Genomic DNA, 20,221 nt, shown 5'->3' with positions numbered 1-20,221 from the left:
AAAAATAAAGGTGAATAGGCAACCACTAGACATTTGAAATAACACTGCCAAAAGTCTTAAGTGGGCGTGTCCGTGGAAACCAGGGGTAACAACCACGCGACCGAATCACATATGCGAACTTGGAGACCCTCTTTGCTAGCTATGCACGTAGTCTATGCACAGCTGCTTCACTAATCCAATAGATTGGCTACACCAGGGGAGGCTGGTTCATTAGGGGCAATTGGACAATGCCCCACCAAAGGGAGAAGAGAGAGATTTTTTTCCTATGACTTCTAGACAGTGTTGCTTCTGAATATCATAGTCCAATCAGCTAGTGTTCTGTGGAGTATATCATAGTCCAATCAGCTAGTGTTCTGTGGAGTATCTTCCAATCAGCTTCAAGTCCCGCCCCTTTCAGTGCAACTTTCCCTCGACTCGAAATTGCACTAGGCTGTTCTCGTAGACTTGCATGTAAAATCTATTTTGGTAACTTCAGGCCATTCGGTCATTTGTCTATGGGGTTTTGGGACATGCCCAAAGAATCGTACGTGCTTACGTCATGTCATACGGCTGCAGAAGAAGGACATTGACGCAGTCTTCATAAAACATGCCGTCCAAAGCTTCACAAGCAGCATGCAGGCCATACGGTAAGATCAACAAATATAGTTTGTACCTTCTCCGTAATATAGAACTTTGTAATAATCAAATGTATGCATGCTATGATGAATGGGAAAGGCGCCGGTAAAACTAGTAGGCTTATATAACAATGAGTTGAATTAAAATTAGGGCTTGCCCGAGTAATTGGAGTAGGATATTCCACTATTCATTTGGTAGGTTGCTATGCGAAGCTTCTTTTTTGCAACAAAACTTTGCATTTAATTTATTATGTTACATTATATTAATATGTAGTTACTTAATGTAATGTAGTATATTACATTTATCAAACTATACAATACATTTTATTACATACATACACGAATTACAACTAAGCATTTTTTTTTAGATATATGTAATAGGCTAATATATAGAACATGTCTAAAAATGTCTGAGGTTTAATTTGTGAATAGATAGACCTACATATTTCTATTCAAGAATAAGCATATCTACCTAAATAGCTCCAAGATATCTAAGTGGTCGGGAGTGACTCATGTGCACAGCCTGTTAAAGCTAAAGTCAACTGTTATACTTAAAACAGATCCCTCTCTCCTGGAGACCTTAAATCATCGTTAGACTACATTTCAGAAATTACTGTAGATACAATTACAACTACAAGACAGCAGATTGTTCAGCCACATTTTCTTATTTGAAATCTTAACACTGTTGGTCTGTCTGCCTTCAGGGACCAAAGCTCATCTCAAGAGCAGCAGCAAGAAGCCACAGGAACCAGAACATCAAGGAGGGTCTTGGGAGAAGAAGAGAAGCAGAGGCTGTCTAAAGAGGTAGGTCCAAGTTTTGAAACACAGTGTTGGAAAATCACCACCAATCAGAGTTACATTCAGGGATGGGATGGTAGCAGTCTTTATTCAGTGTTGTACTTCCAAAGTGCTTATTTCCACATTTTCTTTCACACCCCATACTTTTGACAGATCTGCGACACAATCCTGGCCCACTCCAAAGAAAGGTTTTCTTTCACCAACCACCTTGTGAGTGCCACGCTGCTCCAAGGAGAGATGTTCCAACAGCACTGCCATGCATTCCCTGTTGAGGCTCTGAACACCACTGTCAAGGCATACCCCATGCTGAACCAGGTGAAGCTCAAGACTGAGCTGTCCCTTGTCTATGAGAGTGCTGAGTTCAAGGGCTGCTCTGGTGCACTGGCACTGTACCAGGTTCTACACAGGTACAACCTCCAGGAGACTTTCTCTGAGACTGTAGCTCTGTTGAACATCCTAATTACCACTCCCATGACAACAGCTGAAGCTGAGAGGTGTTTCTCGACCCTTAAGAGAATCAAGAACTTCCTGCGAAACACAATGGGCCAGGAGTGCCTGAATGCACTGGCCATGCTTTCAATGGAGAGGGAACTAGTCAGGAAGATGCCTGATTTTAATGAGAGGGTCATTGATTGTTTTGCTGCTTTGAAAGAGAGACGAGCTAAATTTCAATACAAGTGAGCAGTATGTATGCCGTCCATATTTTGTATTTTGTAGTATGTAAATAGTTTTATCCATCCATTGCACATTATCAGCCCCTGTGCCACTGCTCTTTATCCTGGATTTGCTGCACCTAAAATAAAATATGTGATAACTGAATACCAATGGCTGTGAGAGTCAATTTATTTAAGCCCGCTGATTTAGGTGAATTTACCCTTGAACGTGTCACCTTAACCATCAACGCAACAATTGCCCCCCCTGAGAGATTTGGCAGGAGCCGCCACTGGGCTACACACTACAGTCACTGTCGTTTACGTTACTACGAGGCCTTCATTATTTACCACATTCATTTTCTACACATCCAGTTTTGACCGATCAGACACTTCCCCTGACAGAGGCGATCTGGTCCTAGCCTAACATTACCCAAATCCTCTCCAATGTATTGTTAAATCATGGCCAGTTGCCTCCCTGCTCTCATTCCTATTAAAAAAAATCGTTGGATGTGCATCTGTCTTTAACGCCACGCATATTTTGGTCCTATTCAAACACTGCCCAGTGCATGGTTAATTTACGTTAGCTAACACTATCGCTATCAACGCTATCAATAGCCTAGGTACAGGGGTGTAAACCCATCATGGGTGAAAAATGTGACAAAGATGCAACTGATACATAAATCAAACAACTGAGCTATCTTGGATTAAAAGCAGAGCTATTTTCACCTAACGGTGTCACATTTGCAACCCTGTAGGTAGGCTACCTTTCATTGAAACTTCATGCAGCTCACTGAAGAACAGTGTTGCCACAGTTACTTTGAAAAAGTATTCTGATTACTGATTACTGATTACTCCTTTAAAAAGTAATCTAGTTACTTTACTGATTACTTGATTTTAAAAGTAACTAAGTTAGATTACTAGTTACTTTTTTAGTTACTATTGGCAGCTGCCTAGGCACCCGACCCCCCCCCCACCCGCAACATAAAAATGAAAACTGGTTTTGCCAAAACTCACTTTATTTTAACAGTAACTTAAATTACATAATTAAACTTTAAACAATAACTTAAAACAACAAAATAAAGAGTCTTTCTTTGCCTCACCCAACATAAATACTTGTTTTTAAACAATAAAATAAATATAATCTTTATTTAAGTGGGGCTACCCCCCTCAAAACGCAATTTCCCATTTTTCCCCGATTTTGAGATGAGTTGCTCTTTTGCCTCCTAAACATGTTTTCTTTCATATTAGTGACAATACAACGTCGACAAAAACACATTTGGTTGTTTATTTTACTTGATTGTGGTGCATGCGTCCGTAAAATCCTCATAAATTCGCCAAAAGTTAGTAGTTTACGCACAGCGTTACCGAAACGGCTGCTGTCTGAAATACATCAAGCCTGGCCTTGTTTGAAAGATGTGTTTCTTGTGCTCAAAATGGCCGCTTCCAAAATTTACAACGCCCCTTGTATCAGCAACCAATCACTAAAATAGATAGGTTGCATTCTTTTAGAATACGCGATTCTATTGGTTGATGCGAAAATTCTCGAATGTGATTGGTTGTCGTGTCCCATGTGACGCGGAAGGCGGAACTAGCCTCTCCACTCAGCCGTTTAACATTGGCGACCTACTGAACTTTAGGGACACTTTTGGGACACTTCCTATGTAGCCAGGGGAACAGAAAAGGACACACACCATCAGTGGGATGCCAGCTTTCAGACAAAAGTGATTTCAAGTCTCTAGCCCAATGTATCACCAAACAGCGCTCAATTTAGTCAATCACTGTGACCCACCGTTTAACATTGGCGACCTCCTGAACTTTAGGCTCACTTTTGGGACACTTCCTATGTAGCCAGGGGAACAGAAAAAGACACACACCATCAGTGGGATGCCAGCTTTCAGCCAAAAGTGATTTCAGATCTCTAGCCCAATGTATCACCAAACAGCACTCAATTTAGTCACTCACTACCCCTCCCCACTCAGCCGTTTAACATTGGCGACCTCCTGAACTTTAGGCTCACCTTTGGGACACTTCCTATGTAGCCAGGGGAACAGAAAAAGACACACACCATCAGTGGGATGCCAGCTTTCAGACAAAAGTGATTTCAAGTCTCTAGCCCATTGTATGGCCTCCTGTGGCCAGAATTCATAACTCCCCTCCTGAGTGAGCTAGAGGTCTGGTTTTCACAAATGTCGAACATCTTCGGTCGCGCCTAGCAGAAAAAACTCGACAGAGTACGGGTGCCAAGCCCCTTACGAATGACCTCGTCGAAAACGGTGCGTCTCTGCGCCTCGGAACGGCCGCGCTGACCGAAAAGCATTTAAAAATAACTCAAATTCAGGCTTCTCGGCCTAGGCACTTCAGGTCAAAGTACCGCTGCGTCGCAACCGTACGAGCCACAGACGCCGTTCTAATATTTCCTGAATCGGCTCGGGCCCGCCGAACACATATCCGAGCCCCGACTCGGTTGCGGCGCCAGTACCAGGTTCTGTCCCTCTCTCACACACAGGAGAGGCAGATGTGCTCACACACCAGTACCAGGTTCTGTAACTAGGCTTGACACAAGTGTGTGTGTGTGTGTGTGTGTGTGTGTGTGTGTGTGTGTGTGTGTGTGTGTGTGTGTGTGTGTGTGTGTGTGTGTGTGTGTGTGTGTGTGTGTGTGTGTGTGTGTGTGTGTGTGTGTGTGTGTGTGTGTGTGTGTGTGTGTGTGTGTGTGTGTGTGTGTGTGTGTGTGTGTGTGTGTGTGTGTGTGGCTGGCTGGCTGTAGTTCTGTGTGCTGATTACATGGTGGTGCCAGAGGTTTGTGAGAGAGGGAGACACTTTCTATTCCATAACAGCCACTATTTGTAGCCTGTGTGCATTTCTGTTCAGTTTATGTTATTCAGTTATCAGTCAGGTGTTTAGGATGTTTATTGCTAATGGTTTGATTAGGTTTTGTGTTTGTGAATAGCAGTTTCAAATAAAAATGTTTCATATTTCACAATACAAAACTTTGAGTCTGTTTTCCCGAAAATTTGTTTTTATGTGTTTGTCCACACACTTGTCCACACACAAGGATTTTCCTTGCACCAAAACAGACCAAACTTTCCACATTTCTTCCTATCCATATTCTGCTTCTCTGCACACAAGAGTTTGATGATATATCATTCATAGCCCTGTTTATAGTACATTTTATACCAAAACCATGGCGAAAATAGATTTTTTTATGACTATGGACAGTATTTCCTGATGTATGGGCTGATACGAGGACATAGACACAATCTGCTGTGTGCAAAGTTTGTTTTCTTATGTGTCAACATAAAAAAAAAAAAAAAAAAAAAAATTGACAAATATGATGGTGTGAGTGATCCTGGAGATTTGGGTCCAATTAGCATCTAATTTGCATAATAAACATAAACAATAATAAATTCAGAAAACTTGCAATACATTTTTTCATAGTTTTTATGTACATAACAAACTGGGAATGTGTTCATAGTGATATCTATTTTCTTTCTTTTTTTGCCTATTGGCAAAGTCTAGGGGGGGTAGCCTCCCCTTAACAGTACCGTAACTAGCAAGGAGGGGTTTCACAAAACCTAAAACCTACCCTGACCATTCAGGCTTTTACCACAGGACAATATTTTCTTGCCAGCACAGAGTGTACAACGAACATTTATGTTCTTGTCATCCTTTGCTGACACAAACTCAAAATAATCCCTATATTTCCAGCTATTTAACGCATATCTCTGTTCTCGCTCCATTATACGCTTCTGTTTACACTGTGCAATCAGCGTGGTGATACACGTGAGCGATTCTGCTGCACCTCGTGTTGAAAACGTGATCACTGACGTCACTCCCCAAGACGCGAGAAAAGCAATAAATGTTTGTTTACTATCGAACATTACAAAGAAATACTGCATTTAGCCTAAGTTATGAGGTAGTAACGCAATAGTAACGCACAGTCACTCGAATAAGTAACTTTAATCAGATTACTGATTTGGAAATAGTATCGCGATAGAATAGTCGTTACTGGGAAAAGTAATCAGATTAGAGTATCGCGATACTTAGTATCGCGTTACCGGCATCACTGCTGAAGAATCACCTTAATAAGGAGCAGCATCGTGCGCGCACAGCGATGGCTATGGGCTTTTAGCTAGCACTAATAAATTACTTTATCAAGTAAAACTACTATATCAAGTAATCATACTTACACTGCACGTCCTCCGCCGCGTTCATCAGAAGAGACGCTGCTTGGCGAAGTGCCTCTCCGAGGGTTAAGCGCCCTGCCATGTTGTACAATTTCTGGTCTACAAATAGTTTTTCTTATTAGCTCCAGCTCACACCTTCCTTGTTCTACAACTTTATGGTCCGTTGGGAAACCTGCTTTATAGTCCTTGGGCCAAACCATTTTTCATTACCATCTGGGTGGGCAAATTCTAGATGTGATTTTTTTTATTCCTATACATCCCTAGATTATGTTTTGATGTGATAGACTTTGGTTTGGCAGCTTATTAGTGGTTATCACCTCTTAACACTTGTGTGGTGTTCGGGTCAACACGTCTGCTCTGCCTTTCCCACGCCAAGTACCGTCTGCTCTCGCGCTCTTTACCCTTTGAAGTGCAACATTGTAAACATTTTTTAATGTTCTTGCTCTGTACAGAAAGTATGCAGCAACTTCAAAAAGTACATTTGAGGTACACACACTGTCACATTCTGTGCTTCATGTGTTGTGTAGACAGGCATACCCATGCACACACAATTGTAGCCAGTGTTATTTCAGAATTATTTGAGATTTTTCAGACATAATACTGTATTTCGACAGTGACAGTGAAAATAGTGTACATTCCGTCCGTGTTTTGTGATTCAGCATTTGCAGACATTTTTAAGAGATGTATTTCATAGCTATTGGCAAAAACAATCTTAGTTTGCTTCTTTCATTTCTATTCTTGTTCATCACCTGTATTTTCTTTACAGCTTTGATTATACAGTTTTTCTCAATTGCTAAAACACATTTCACAAAACTTCCCTCCATTTTCCCAAAACTCTAAACACAACACACTTTTCTAAAGCTACATAAAACCACACCTTCTCTCTTCAAAACTCAAACTTTCACACCAAAACAGCTGCTCAAAGCCTGCAAAAATTTAAACACTATATGCATCATTACAGACTACAACAAAACAACTGAAAACACAATGTTCAGTGTGTGAGAATGTTCTTTTTTTTCACAACTGCCAAAGCACATTTTTAGAAACCTTACAGTATCTGTTCTCAGAATATATCACTGTAGAGTATTGGGCATTCATAGATGTGTGTGTTTCATATGAACAATATGTAAATCTACAGAAAATACAGTATGTATGTTACGGTACATGTGGGAATACGGTACATGTGGGAAAACTAGGGTTAGGGTTAGGTGCTCTTGGCTGAGTGCTTTACCACGTCACGCGCAGTATCAACCAATGAAAATGCGTAGAGTGCGTCCAAGATACGCCCCTATATTTGCATACACATCTGACAATGACAAAGACAAACTATTCTATGTGAATAGCTAGGTGAAAACAACATTGTCTTTCGCTTTATCAGTAATGTATGCTTTATCAGTAATGTATGCAGCATGTTGTCCACGCCCCTGCGCATTTTCATTGGTTGATACTGCGCGAGACGTGATGAAGCCCTCAGCCGAGAGCAGACACTCTAATTTCCAATCATAGCATGTTTTTAAAATAAAAAAAGGGTTAGGGCATATGAATCATAGTGGAGGTATGATATATCGCATATATATGGCATATATATATATATATATATATATATATTCTTTGGTGGAAAGGCATTTTTTAAAGCCATTTTTAGTCACCACAAGTCTGTTCAAACCCAGGCAGCGAGACCAGCAGGAAAACACAACTAGATCTTCTATAATTCTAACTGGATAGTACTTCGTTTCCAGTCATAGTCAGCTAGATTGCTTACTTAGCTAGCTTACTTTTACTTATCAAATGTACATTTTGTGATATAAACGCAGTGGAGACACTCTCAGCTATCTTGCATCGCGCATAGGCCAGAGCGTATATGTCTAATTGAGTCAACTGGTATTGTGGTTATCACCAAGTTCTCCCATACAGTGCCGATGGACTAGTATAGACCATTGCCGACATGTGTGAAAGGGCACAACACGGGAATAGCTTGGGATGTCATAGACATAGTTTGGGATTCCATGGAAATTATAGGGAGAAAGAGGCTGTGAGAGAACGGGACTATACTCTCTACCCGTCTGTGGTAATAACAGCGTCGCTGCTTTCATACGTCACGCGTGGTATCAACCAATGAAAATGCGTAGGGGCGTGGACAACATGCAAGATACGCCCCCAGATATTTGCATACATTACTGATAAAGTGGAAAAGAAAGAATGAAAGAATGAATGTGGAAAAGAAAGAATGAATGTGGAAAAGAATAAATACATATAGAAATGTATTGCGTTATACTGTGTGAATTCATTGATGTATTTGTTCATACATTCATTTATGTGTCTATATATTTATTGTTAATTTTGGCAGACTTGGTCCTCCATAGTAGAGCACATGGTGTGGTGATGGTCAGGAGCTAGACGATGTACCTTCTTCTTTCAGCTCCAACAGAAACACCATCCAGACATTTTCATTGCGTTGAAATCCATGCACACTTCAGGGTACATTTACATTTAGGGAATTTAGCAGACTCCTTTATCCAAAGCAACTTAGTGAATCAAGTAGTCACCAGTCATCACAAGAAAGGGGTTAGGTTTAGAAGAAGGAATATATTTTTATATAGGGATATACAGTATAATATATTTGACAGTAGGGAAACTGTACAGGAAGGTAGAAGGGATGGGGAGGTTTCAGGAGGGACAGTTAAGGTGGAGCCTGAAGAGATGGAGGTCTTCAGTCTACGGCGGAAGATAGAGAGTGACTCTGCAGTCCTGACAGAGGTGGGGAGCTGGTTCCCCCAGCGGGGACATACAGGATAGTCAGACTGCTGCATCCCCATAGAGGTGCTGGTTCCAGGCGGCCAGCCGAGGTGGAAGACAGGAGTGAACTGGGCTGACCATTGCTTGCATGTAGGAGGGGGCAGTTCCCTTTGCCGCCCAGTAGGCGAGCACCAGGTCCTTGAATCGGACGCGAGCTGCTACTGGGAGCCAGAGAAGGGTGTGAAGGAGAGGGGTAACTTGGAGAATTTGGGAAGGTTGAACACCAGACGGGCAGCAGCATTCTGGTCTGATGGCGGAGGCGGGGAGCCCAGCGTGCGTTGCGGTAGTCAAGGTGGGAGATGAGATGACTAGTGTTTGGACCAAGAATTGTGCTGCTTCTCTGGTGAGGAATGGACGTATCCTTCTGATGTTGTAGAGGAAGAATCTGCAGGAGCGTGTTGTCCCTGTGATGTTCATTGGTGTGTGTGTGAATGGGTGATTGAGAGGCCATTGCCAAGCGCTTCGGAATAAGGCGCTATATATAAGTCAGTCCATTATGTTCGCCACACAGGATAAGTGATTGTCGAGGATCATGCCAAGGTTCTTGGCTGTCTGGGAGGAGGTCACCATAGAGTTCTACTGTGATGGAGATGTCTTGGAGAGGGAAGGCTTTTCCAGGGAGGAAAAATAGCTCAGTCTTGTTAAGGCTGAGTTTGAGGTGGAGGGCTGAGATCCAAGCGGAAATGTCTGCAAGACACGTAGAGACATGTGTTGCCATCGGTGAGTCAGAGGGGGGGAGACAGGAAAAGTTGAGTGTTCTCTGCATAGCAGGGGTAGGAGAAACCATGTGAGGAAATTACTGAGCTGAGAGATTTGGTATAGAGGGAGAACAGTAAGGGCCCTAGGACAGAGCCCTGAGGGACCCCAGTGGTGAGGGCAGTGACCCTCTCCATGTCACCTGGTAAGAGCGATCAGCCAGGTAGGAAGCAAACCAGGAGGCGAACCAGGCGTCATAGGCCGCAGACAGGTAGGAAGCTTGAGCAGAGTAGAGGGTAACACACACACACACACACACACACACACACACACACAGAGAGCAGACACATACTCTAGGTAGTGTTCCAAATCCCAGTTTTTATTGGTCGTTGGGTTTTCAGGTGAACCAATGGCACGAGGAGGAAGATTAACCACAATATCAAAAAATTATACAAAATAAAATACAAAAGGAACTTCCAGTTTTACAAAGTAAAGAGGCGGGCTGTTTTCATTATTTAATTAATATTTTTTCCATTTTGTCCCGCTGCCCAAAATAACTCAAGAGTAAGGCACAGTCATTACCACATGTTAGCACATACGTCATCCTCAATGATCTCCATCCATACATCAGCACACAGATCGGGGGGGGGGTCATACTAGCGTTTCTCAACCTTGGCTCCTCCAACCCCCCCCTCTAGATGAGATACTAGATCCTGCAGCTGTACTGTAACATACCTTAGTGTAAACCCTTACTCCACACTACAGACCCCAGAACCCAACTGAGCCGAGCTGAACTGAGCTGTGCCTGGTTAGGCATCCACCATAGTGGCTGAAACAGGACAACGTGAGAAGGAAATTATCTGAGCCCAGTAGGGTGGAGGGCCTGTAGGGGTCAACCCTGGGGTGGAGAAGCACTAGTGTAACCCCTCTGTAGTCATCCAGTTCCTGGTTCTAGTTATGGTTAGTTAGTTAGTTAGTTAGTACACCAAATTCCAGTTCAAGGAAGAGTTTGTGTGTATGAGATGATCGGAGGGAGGGGGGGTTCTAGGTTAGTCCAGTTCGGAGGTTTAAGGTTAGAGTGGGTCCAGAGCTGAGGACTGTCAGGTTTAATAGACGGGTTCTTCCTAAAAGGGGACGAAGAGTCGATCAGAGTTTCACACACCAGTCGGGCGTCGTCTTCGTGAGTTGCTATGGTTGCCTAAACCCGCCAATGATAATGTCTGTGCCTTAGAGAGAACAAAATCAGTGTGTGTGTGTGTGTGTGGTTCTTCCAGTGACAGGGAGAGTGCAGTTTTACATTACGACTAGACCGTGCCTTTCCACTGTGTCCTGAACAACACAACATTTCCTGTCTTGTCTGGGAGATCGGTACTCTCCACCAATCGGAACACAGCTAGAGAGTGACACGGGGATGACATTAGAATATATATTTCACATTTTCCCATGATTCCACTTTTCTTTCTTTTTTTGAGATGAGGGATTGAGAACCCTTTTAGTTACATCATCATCATCATCATCATCATCATCATCATCATCATCATCATAACAACATCATTAGATTTCACTCCAGTTTTTATCATAGAGAGACCAGCGGGTCTTCTCTAGATACACACATACTAGACCAGGTCCTGTAGAAACACATCTACTAGAGCAGATAGACAGACCTCTACCAGACCAGGTCAAACACCATAAATACTGCCACCATGTGCTGCTCAAAACACTTATCAGAGAGTGACAGACGGAGAGAGAGAGAGAGAGAGAGAGAGAGAGAGAGAGAGGAGGAAGACAGACAAACAGAAAAAGAAGGGTTTAATTAGTTTTGTTTGTTTGTCTTGTTAACAGAGCTCTGCTGTTAACGGGGGGGGGGGGGGGGTAGCTGTGTGAGTGTGGGAGCCCATCGTACGGCTAGATTGGACCCGGGAAAAAATACACAGCCCTGCGGTAACTATGGCAACAGATAAAGGTCGGTGCTGCGGAAGAGAGCTCAACAGGGGTAGGGAGAGAGGGAGGAAAGGAGGAGGAGGAGAGAGGAGAGAAGGAGGGAGACAAAGGTAAGGGGGACTAGCACAACCAAGAGTGACACCCCCACCACACCCCCAGCCCCCCCCCCCTCCCTCCCTCCTCCTCTCTGTGCAGTTCACTGATATAGACACTCAGAAGGTAAAGGTAAAGTCACGGGCGGAGGTGAAGGGGGGAGGGGGTGTGTGCGTTGTCGTTGCCGTGGTAGCGGGCTCAGTACTCCCAGAGCGTGGCGCTCTCCAGGTCGTCGGCGTTGGCCTTCAGGACGCCGGCGTGGTCGCCACGGAGGTACTTCCCCTCGGCGGAGCGGATGGCCAGCTTGTTGTAGTCACAGAACTCCAGCAGGAAGTCCACGGGGGTGTCACTGCTGCTCACCACCGACGACTCACTGCCCACCATCCAGTACTTACCTGTAGAGTCTGGGGGGGGGGGGGAGGAGGGGGGAGAGGAGGGAGGGGGGGGAGAGAGAGAGAGGGGGGGGAGAGAGAGAGAGGGGGGGGGAGAGAGAGAGAGGGGGGGGGAGAGAAAGAGGAGGGGAGAGAGTGAGAAAGAGGAGGGGGGGAGAGAGAGAGAGGAGGAGGGGGGAGAGAGAGAGGAGGGGGGAGAGAGGGGAGAGAGAGAGGAGGGAGGGGAGAGAGAGGAGGGGGGGAGAGAGAGAGGAGGGGGGGAGAGAGAGAGAGAGAGGAGAAGGGGGGAGAGAGAGGAGGGAGGGGGGGAGAGAGAGAGAGAGAGGAGGGGGGAGAGAGAGAGAGAGAGCGAGAAAGAGGGATGTCAGTAGCTGGTATGTATTCAGCTCAGTCAATACCCCAGAACAGCGGTAGCACTTCACCTAGGATTACAAACTCTGTGTGTGTGTGTGTGTGTGCGCCCCACCCTGCAGGCTGTAGCCCCCGTCTCTGAAGGTCAGGGTGAAGTAGTCGTAGGTGGAGCGGTTGGAGTCCAGCGTGCCGGTGACCTTCCTGCAGCCTATGAAGCCGTGCTCCCCCCGCAGCACCATGATGGGCCTGTTGATCAGCTTCATCAGGAACTCCTCTGACTCCCCTGGCGCACACACACACACACACACACACACGTCAGTACACATAGAGAGAGAGAGAGAGAGAGACAGACAGACAGACAGACAGACACACACAGACAGACAGACGGACGGACGGACGGAAAGAAAGACAGACAGACAGACAGACAGACACACCAAGACAGACAGACAGACAGACGTATAGACACACACATAACACTATGAACACACACACACACACACACACACACACCTGCAGCGTCGATGGTAGCGGCTAGCTGGCCGTTCTTCTTGGCAGCCACGTACTTCCCGTTAGCGGCCCGGAGGGTCAACTTCTTACCACGGGACTCTATGTCAAAGTAGCAGTTAGCTGACCTACACACACACACACACACACACACACACACACACACACACACACACACACACACACACACACACGAGAGAGAGAGAAATAGGAGTGTTACAACAATACATTCTTCACTCACATGGAAGTTGGTAGACCTGCATGACGTGATGTTGCTCACACACACATACACCCCTAGCATGCCTGTGTCTGGGGCCTCAGAGGAAAGCCTAACCAGCCCCGGGGGTCAGCAGGTGAGAGGTCAGGGGTCAATGACCTGCACTTTTGCCTCAACAGGAGCTCATTATTCACTGGAGGCAATACACACGTCACACACACACTTGACCCTTCCACACACACGCAGCTTCACACAGACATAAGTCATGCTGCAGATCGAGTTACCGCGGGCGACAGAAAACTCCAGAGAACCAGACACCGCGTCACAGTGGACACACACACACACACACACACACACACTTAATTAACTGTGACGCCGAATCACAGATTAATACCTGAACACACAATCACTGCCGTGTCAGAAAAGGTGTAAAAGGTGTCTGGTTCTCCCATGGTAACCCTATCTGCATCATACTGTTACCACCTGGGGGTGTGTGTGTGTGTGTGTGTGTGTGTGTGTGTGTAGCTGTGTAGAAGGGTCAAGTGTGTGTGTGTATACGTGTATGTGTGTGTGTATACGTGTGTGTGTGTGTGTGTGTGTGTGTGTATACGTGTGTCTTACTTGCTGGAGGCGGTACACTGCAGGCCTCCGTTAGCGGTGAGGGTCCAGTACTTCCCGGCGGCGGTCCTGAAGGAACACTTCCTGTTCTCTCTGCTCATCTCCACCTGGAACACCTCCTGGTCACCCTCCTCATCCTGGTTGGCTGACAGGTCCATGCCTGGGGGGGGGGGGGGAGAACATCAGTTGGTCAGCGATGAGACACACACACACACACACACAGTCTGGCCAAGATCAGAAACACTAACTGAGCAACATCAGAGGGCAGGGATTAGCAAGGATATCCTATTTCCTAGACACACACACACACACACACACACACACACAGACACACACACACACACACACACACACACACACACACACACACACACACACACACACCCCCACACCCCCAGTAGAGCAGTGTGAAGGGTTAATCCCCAAGGGCATTATGAGCAGTTGCACAGTCACAGCAGTCTGGAACCCTGGGAATACATCCTGTAGCAGCCTGGGGCGTATAGGGTGTGAGTGTGTGTGTGTATGTGTGTGTGTGTGTGTGTGTGTGTGTGTATATATATATAATGTATGTATGTATGGAACACCAGAGGTCATTAAAAACACATTATACCCCATCAGGAGCACTTAAGGGCAAAAACAAAAGCAAACAAATCACACACACACACCCAGAAACACACACACACACACACACACACACACACACACACACACACACACACACACACACACAGCAGGCTATTCCAGAGAGCTCTATAACCGTATAAATCTATAATCGTAGGCTACGCCGTCGATTTTACGCAGAAGTATAAATTGGGCTTTAGTCTGTGGAGGCCACAGCCCTGAGGGACAGGAGGCCTGCAAGGCAGAGAGGAGGACAGGAGAGAACACTATCAACCAGGAGAGGGGGGAGGGGATAGAGAGATAGCTAGAGAAAGAGAGAGAGAGACTAAATCTCAAAACTAGTGCTCCCCTCCTCCCTCACTGCCCCATCTTTCTCCCTCCCTCCCTCCCTCCCTCCCTCCTTCCTTCCTTCCCTCCCTCCATGTCATTTCCCTAGGAAGCAGAGACCAGCGTCATTGTGAGCCTGTTTTTTCACCGAGGCTTTTAACCTCCACGCGAAACGGTTACTCGTTACCATGCCAACGCCGGGGTCGTGTTCGAAGGAGAGACGTTTAGACGGACGGACAGCGGGAGGTTCTACCTGAGCTTGTCCAATAAGAACGGTCGATTATTTTCAGTTTTTCCGTTTCGAAACCTCTCCTCTCGTTCTGCTGAACGCAACCCTGGCCCTGAACACCAGACTGAGTTTCCAAAGACACACACACACACACACACACACACACACACACACACGCGCACACACTAAATTGAGCAGGAAAAAGGGATGAGAACCACATGGCTGCAATCGACCGGCTGGGGGATGGGGAGGAGGAGGGGGGGCGGGGGGATGGATGGTGGGAAGGAGAGAAGAGGGAGAAAATGAGAGAGAGGGGGGAGGAGGGGGTATGAGGTATTAACCTAGCTCTGAGGGGGTTCTCACCGGAGCCTCTGGTAGTCAGACTAGAACTCACAGATAAGATAATAAACCAACCAGGCCCAACCAGGTCCAACCAGGTCCAACCAGTCCTGCTGCTCTCCCTGACCCACCGCTCCAGGTACCAGGGACAAACAACCCATTATGGTGGCCTAGAGGGACCACACTTCTTCTGAAAATACATTTGACTACAGGAAACAAACAAAAACAAACCCACCGCCCCCCCCGCCAAAAAAAAGAAAAATTCCCCTGACTGAAGGGTTCCAACTTTGCATCAGGGATGAAAGGAGTGGTTCAACTGTCATGTCCTGGTTGTTGTTCACTCTGTGGCCTGGCGGTTTGGGAAATCAGACACTCTTCTTCAGGGAATTCTCTGAGAATTCCGGCGGTGTTTGGATTGCGACGCGTGTGTTGTTTTTAGTGTTGTTCCGATACCGATACTAGTATCGGCATGGCCACCGATACGCACAAAAATGCTGGTATCGGTATCGGCGAGTACTTTAGAAAAACGTATTTTTTTTTCTTTTTTTTTACTTAAGTTTTACAAAAACTTTACGAGTTTTACAAAGGTTTTGAGCAGTGCCAGACTAAGTGTTAGCAATAATCTTACATCGAGGTTAGTATGCGGCTCAAAAAACATGTTTTTTTGTTTTGTTTTTTCAAACGCCGTGGTATCGGATCGGTACTCGGTATCGGCAAGTACTGCACGGTCAGGTATCGGTATCGGGATCAAAAAATGGTATCGGAACAACACTAGTTGTTTTGTCAGTCTTTAGGGGGGCGGAGCCAGGGGGGCGGGGCCAGGGTGGTAACCACGTAGCAGAGAGAGGCTGAGTGGCCTCGCTGGAGAACAACACTGGAGATGAACACGTCTGGTCTTCTCAACAGGACGGATATACTCTGCCCTGTTCACTCTGCCTGTTCACTCTGCCTGTTCACTCTGCCCTGTTCACTCTGCTCTGTTCACTCTGCTCTGTTCACTCTGCTGTTCACTCTGCCTGTTCACTCTGCTCTGTTCACTCTGCCTGTTCACTCTGCCTGTTCACTCTGCCCTGTTCACTCTGCCCTGTTCACTCTGCCTGTTCACTCTGCCCTGTTCACTCTGCCCTGTTCACTCTGCCCTGTTCACTCTGCCCTGTTCACTCTGCCCTGTTCACTCTGCCCTGTTCACTCTGCCCTGTTCACTCTGCCTGTTCACTCTGCCTGTTCACTCTGCCCTGTTCACTCTGCCCTGTTCACTCTGCCTGTTCACTCTGCCCTGTTCACTCTGCCTGTTCACTCTGCCTGTTCACTCTGCCTGTTCACTCTGCCTGTTCACTCTGCCCTGTTCACTCTGCCTGTTCACTCTGCCTGTTCACTCTGGCCTGTTCACTCTGCCCTGTTCACTCTGCCTGTTCACTCTGCCCTGTTCACTCTGCCCTGTTCACTCTGCTGTTCACTCTGCCTGTTCACTCTGCCCTGTTCACTCTGCCCTGTTCACTCTGCCCTGTTCACTCTGCCTGTTCACTCTGCCCTGTTCACTCTGCCTGTTCACTCTGCCCTGTTCACTCTGCCCTGTTCACTCTGCTGTTCACTCTGCTCTGTTCACTCTGCCTGTTCACTCTGCTGTTCACTCTGCCTGTTCACTCTGCCCTGTTCACTCTGCTGTTCACTCTGCCCTGTTCACTCTGCTCTGTTCACTCTGCCCTGTTCACTCTGCTCTGTTCACTCTGCCTGTTCACTCTGCTGTTCACTCTGCTGTTCACTCTGCCCTGTTCACTCTGCCTGTTCACTCTGCCCTGTTCACTCTGCCCTGTTCACTCTGCCTGTTCACTCTGCTCTGTTCACTCTGCCCTGTTCACTCTGCCTGTTCACTCTGCTCTGTTCACTCTGCCTGTTCACTCTGCCTGTTCACTCTGCCCTGTTCACTCTGCCCTGTTCACTCTGCCCTGTTCACTCTGCCCTGTTCACTCTGCCCTGTTCACTCTGCCCTGTTCACTCTGCCTGTTCACTCTGCCCTGTTCACTCTGCCTGTTCACTCTGCTGTTCTGCCCTGTTCACTCTGCTGTTCACTCTGCCTGTTCACTCTGCCCTGTTCACTCTGGCCTGTTCACTCTGCCTGTTCACTCTGGCCTGTTCACTCTGGCCTGTTCACTCTGGCCTGTTCACTCTGCCTGTTCACTCTGCCTGTTCACTCTGGCCTGTTCACTCTGCCTGTTCACTCTGCCCTGTTCACTCTGGCCTGTTCACTCTGCCTGTTCACTCTGGCCTGTTCACTCTGGCCTGTTCACTCTGCCTGTTCACTCTGCCCTGTTCACTCTGCCTGTTCACTCTGCCCTGTTCACTCTGCCTGTTCACTCTGCCCTGTTTCACTCTGCCCTGTTCACTCTGCCCTGTTCACTCTGCTGTTCACTCTGCCTGTTCACTCTGCCCTGTTCACTCTGCCCTGTTCACTCTGCTGTTCACTCTGCCCTGTTCACTCTGCCTGTTCACTCTGCCCTGTTCACTCTGCCCTGTTCACTCTGCCTGTTCACTCTGCTGTTCACTCTGCCCTGTTCACTCTGCCTGTTCACTCTGCCCTGTTCACTCTGCCCTGTTCACTCTGCCTGTTCACTCTGCTGTTCACTCTGCCTGTTCACTCTGCCTGTTCACTCTGCCCTGTTCACTCTGCTGTTCACTCTGGCCTGTTCACTCTGCCCTGTTCACTCTGCCTGTTCACTCTGCCCTGTTCACTCTGCCTGTTCACTCTGCCCTGTTCACTCTGCTCTGTTCACTCTGCTGTTCACTCTGCCCTGTTCACTCTGCTGTTCACTCTGCCTGTTCACTCTGCCCTGTTCACTCTGCCCTGTTCACTCTGCCTGTTCACTCTGCCTGTTCACTCTGCCCTGTTCACTCTGCCCTGTTCACTCTGCTGTTCACTCTGCCTGTTCACTCTGCCCTGTTCACTCTGCCCTGTTCACTCTGCCCTGTTCACTCTGCCTGTTCACTCTGCCCTGTTCACTCCTGCCTGTTCACTCTGCCCTGTTCACTCTGCCCTGTTCACTCTGCCCTGTTCACTCTGCCCTGTTCACTCTGCCTGTTCACTCTGCTGTTCACTCTGCTCTGTTCACTCTGCCCTGTTCACTCTGCTGTTCACTCTGCTGTTCACTCTGCCTGTTCACTCTGCCCTGTTCACTCTGCCCTGTTCACTCTGCTGTTCACTCTGCCTGTTCACTCTGCCCTGTTCACTCTGCTGTTCACTCTGCCCCTGTTCACTCTGCCCTGTTCACTCTGCCCTGTTCACTCTGCTGTTCACTCTGCCCTGTTCACTCTGCCCTGTTCACTCTGCCTGTTCACTCTGCCTGTTCACTCTGCCTGTTCACTCTGCCTGTTCACTCTGCTCTGTTCACTCTGCTGTTCACTCTGCCTGTTCACTCTGCCCTGTTCACTCTGCTGTTCACTCTGCCTGTTCACTCTGCCTGTTCACTCTGCCCTGTTCACTCTGCCTGTTCACTCTGCCTGTTCACTCTGCCCTGTTCACTCTGCTCTGTTCACTCTGCCCTGTTCACTCTGCCTGTTCACTCTGCTCTGTTCACTCTGCTGTTCACTCTGCTGTTCACTCTGAATCCCCTGTTCACTCTGCCCTGTTCACTCTGCCCTGTTCACTCTGCCCTGTTCACTCTGCCCTGTTCACTCTGCCCTGTTCACTCTGCCTGTTCACTCTGCCTGTTCACTCTGCCCTGTTCACTCTGCCCTGTTCACTCTGCCCCTGTTCACTCTGCCTGTTCACTCTGCTGTTCACTCTGCTGTTCACTCTGCTCTGTTCACTCTGCCCTGTTCACTCTGCCCTGTTCACTCTGCCCTGTTCACTCTGCCCTGTTCACTCTGCCCTGTTCACTCTGCCCTGTTCACTCTGCCCTGTTCACTCTGCTCTGTTCACTCTGCTCTGTTCACTCTGCTTGTTCACTCTGCTCTGTTCACTCTGCCTGTTCACTCTGCTCTGTTCACTCTGCCTGTTCACTCTGCCTGTTCACTCTGCCCTGTTCACTCTGCTCTGTTCACTCTGCCTGTTCACTCTGCCCTGTTCACTCTGCTCTGTTCACTCTGCCTGTTCACTCTGCTCTGTTCACTCTGCCTGTTCACTCTGCCCTGTTCACTCTGCCCTGTTCACTCTGCTCTGTTCACTCTGCCCTGTTCACTCTGCCCTGTTCACTCTGCCTGTTCACTCTGCTCTGTTCACTCTGCCTGTTCACTCTGCCTGTTCACTCTGCTCTGTTCACTCTGCCCTGTTCACTCTGCTCTGTTCACTCTGCCTGTTCACTCTGCTGTTCACTCTGCCCTGTTCACTCTGCTGTTCACTCTGCCCTGTTCACTCTGCTGTTCACTCTGCCCTGTTCACTCTGCTGTTCACTCTGCCCTGTTCACTCTGCCCTGTTCACTCTGCTGTTCACTCTGCCCTGTTCACTCTGCCTGTTCACTCTGCCCTGTTCACTCTGCTGTTCACTCTGCCCTGTTCACTCTGCTGTTCACTCTGCCTGTTCACTCTGCCTGTTCACTCTGCCCTGTTCACTCTGCCCTGTTCACTCTGCCTGTTCACTCTGCTGTTCACTCTGCCTGTTCACTCTGCCCTGTTCACTCTGCCTGTTCACTCTGCCTGTTCACTCTGCCTGTTCACTCTGCCTGTTCACTCTGCCTGTTCACTCTGCTCTGTTCACTCTGCCCTGTTCACTCTGCCCTGTTCACTCTGCCCTGTTCACTCTGCCCTGTTCACTCTGCCCTGTTCACTCTGCTCTGTTCACTCTGCCCTGTTCACTCTGCCCTGTTCACTCTGCTGTTCACTCTGCCTGTTCACTCTGCCCTGTTCACTCTGCC

At 47.4% G+C, this 20,221-nt stretch overlaps 1 protein-coding gene across 1 annotated transcript in view; it reads right to left on the bottom strand.

The window, feature by feature from the left end:
- Positions 1 to 11,973: 11,973 nt before the first annotated feature.
- fscn1a (fascin actin-bundling protein 1a) overlaps positions 11,974 to 20,221 on the bottom strand; it is a gene marked incomplete at both ends in the record, with an annotated part of 16,278 nt that continues 8,030 nt past the window's right edge. The window contains 4 exons of the mRNA XM_080524055.1: positions 11,974 to 12,179; positions 12,634 to 12,801; positions 13,029 to 13,150; positions 13,861 to 14,017. Coding sequence (XP_080380181.1) covers positions 11,974 to 12,179; positions 12,634 to 12,801; positions 13,029 to 13,150; positions 13,861 to 14,017 — 653 coding nt within the window. The remainder of the gene's footprint in view (positions 12,180 to 12,633; positions 12,802 to 13,028; positions 13,151 to 13,860; positions 14,018 to 20,221) is intronic.

Source organism: Nansenia antarctica (genome assembly GCF_963989245.1).
Source record: "Nansenia antarctica genome assembly, chromosome: 2".
NCBI classification, from domain to species: Eukaryota; Metazoa; Chordata; class Actinopteri; order Argentiniformes; family Microstomatidae; genus Nansenia; species Nansenia antarctica.
This window is presented reverse-complemented; position numbering and strand designations above follow the sequence as displayed.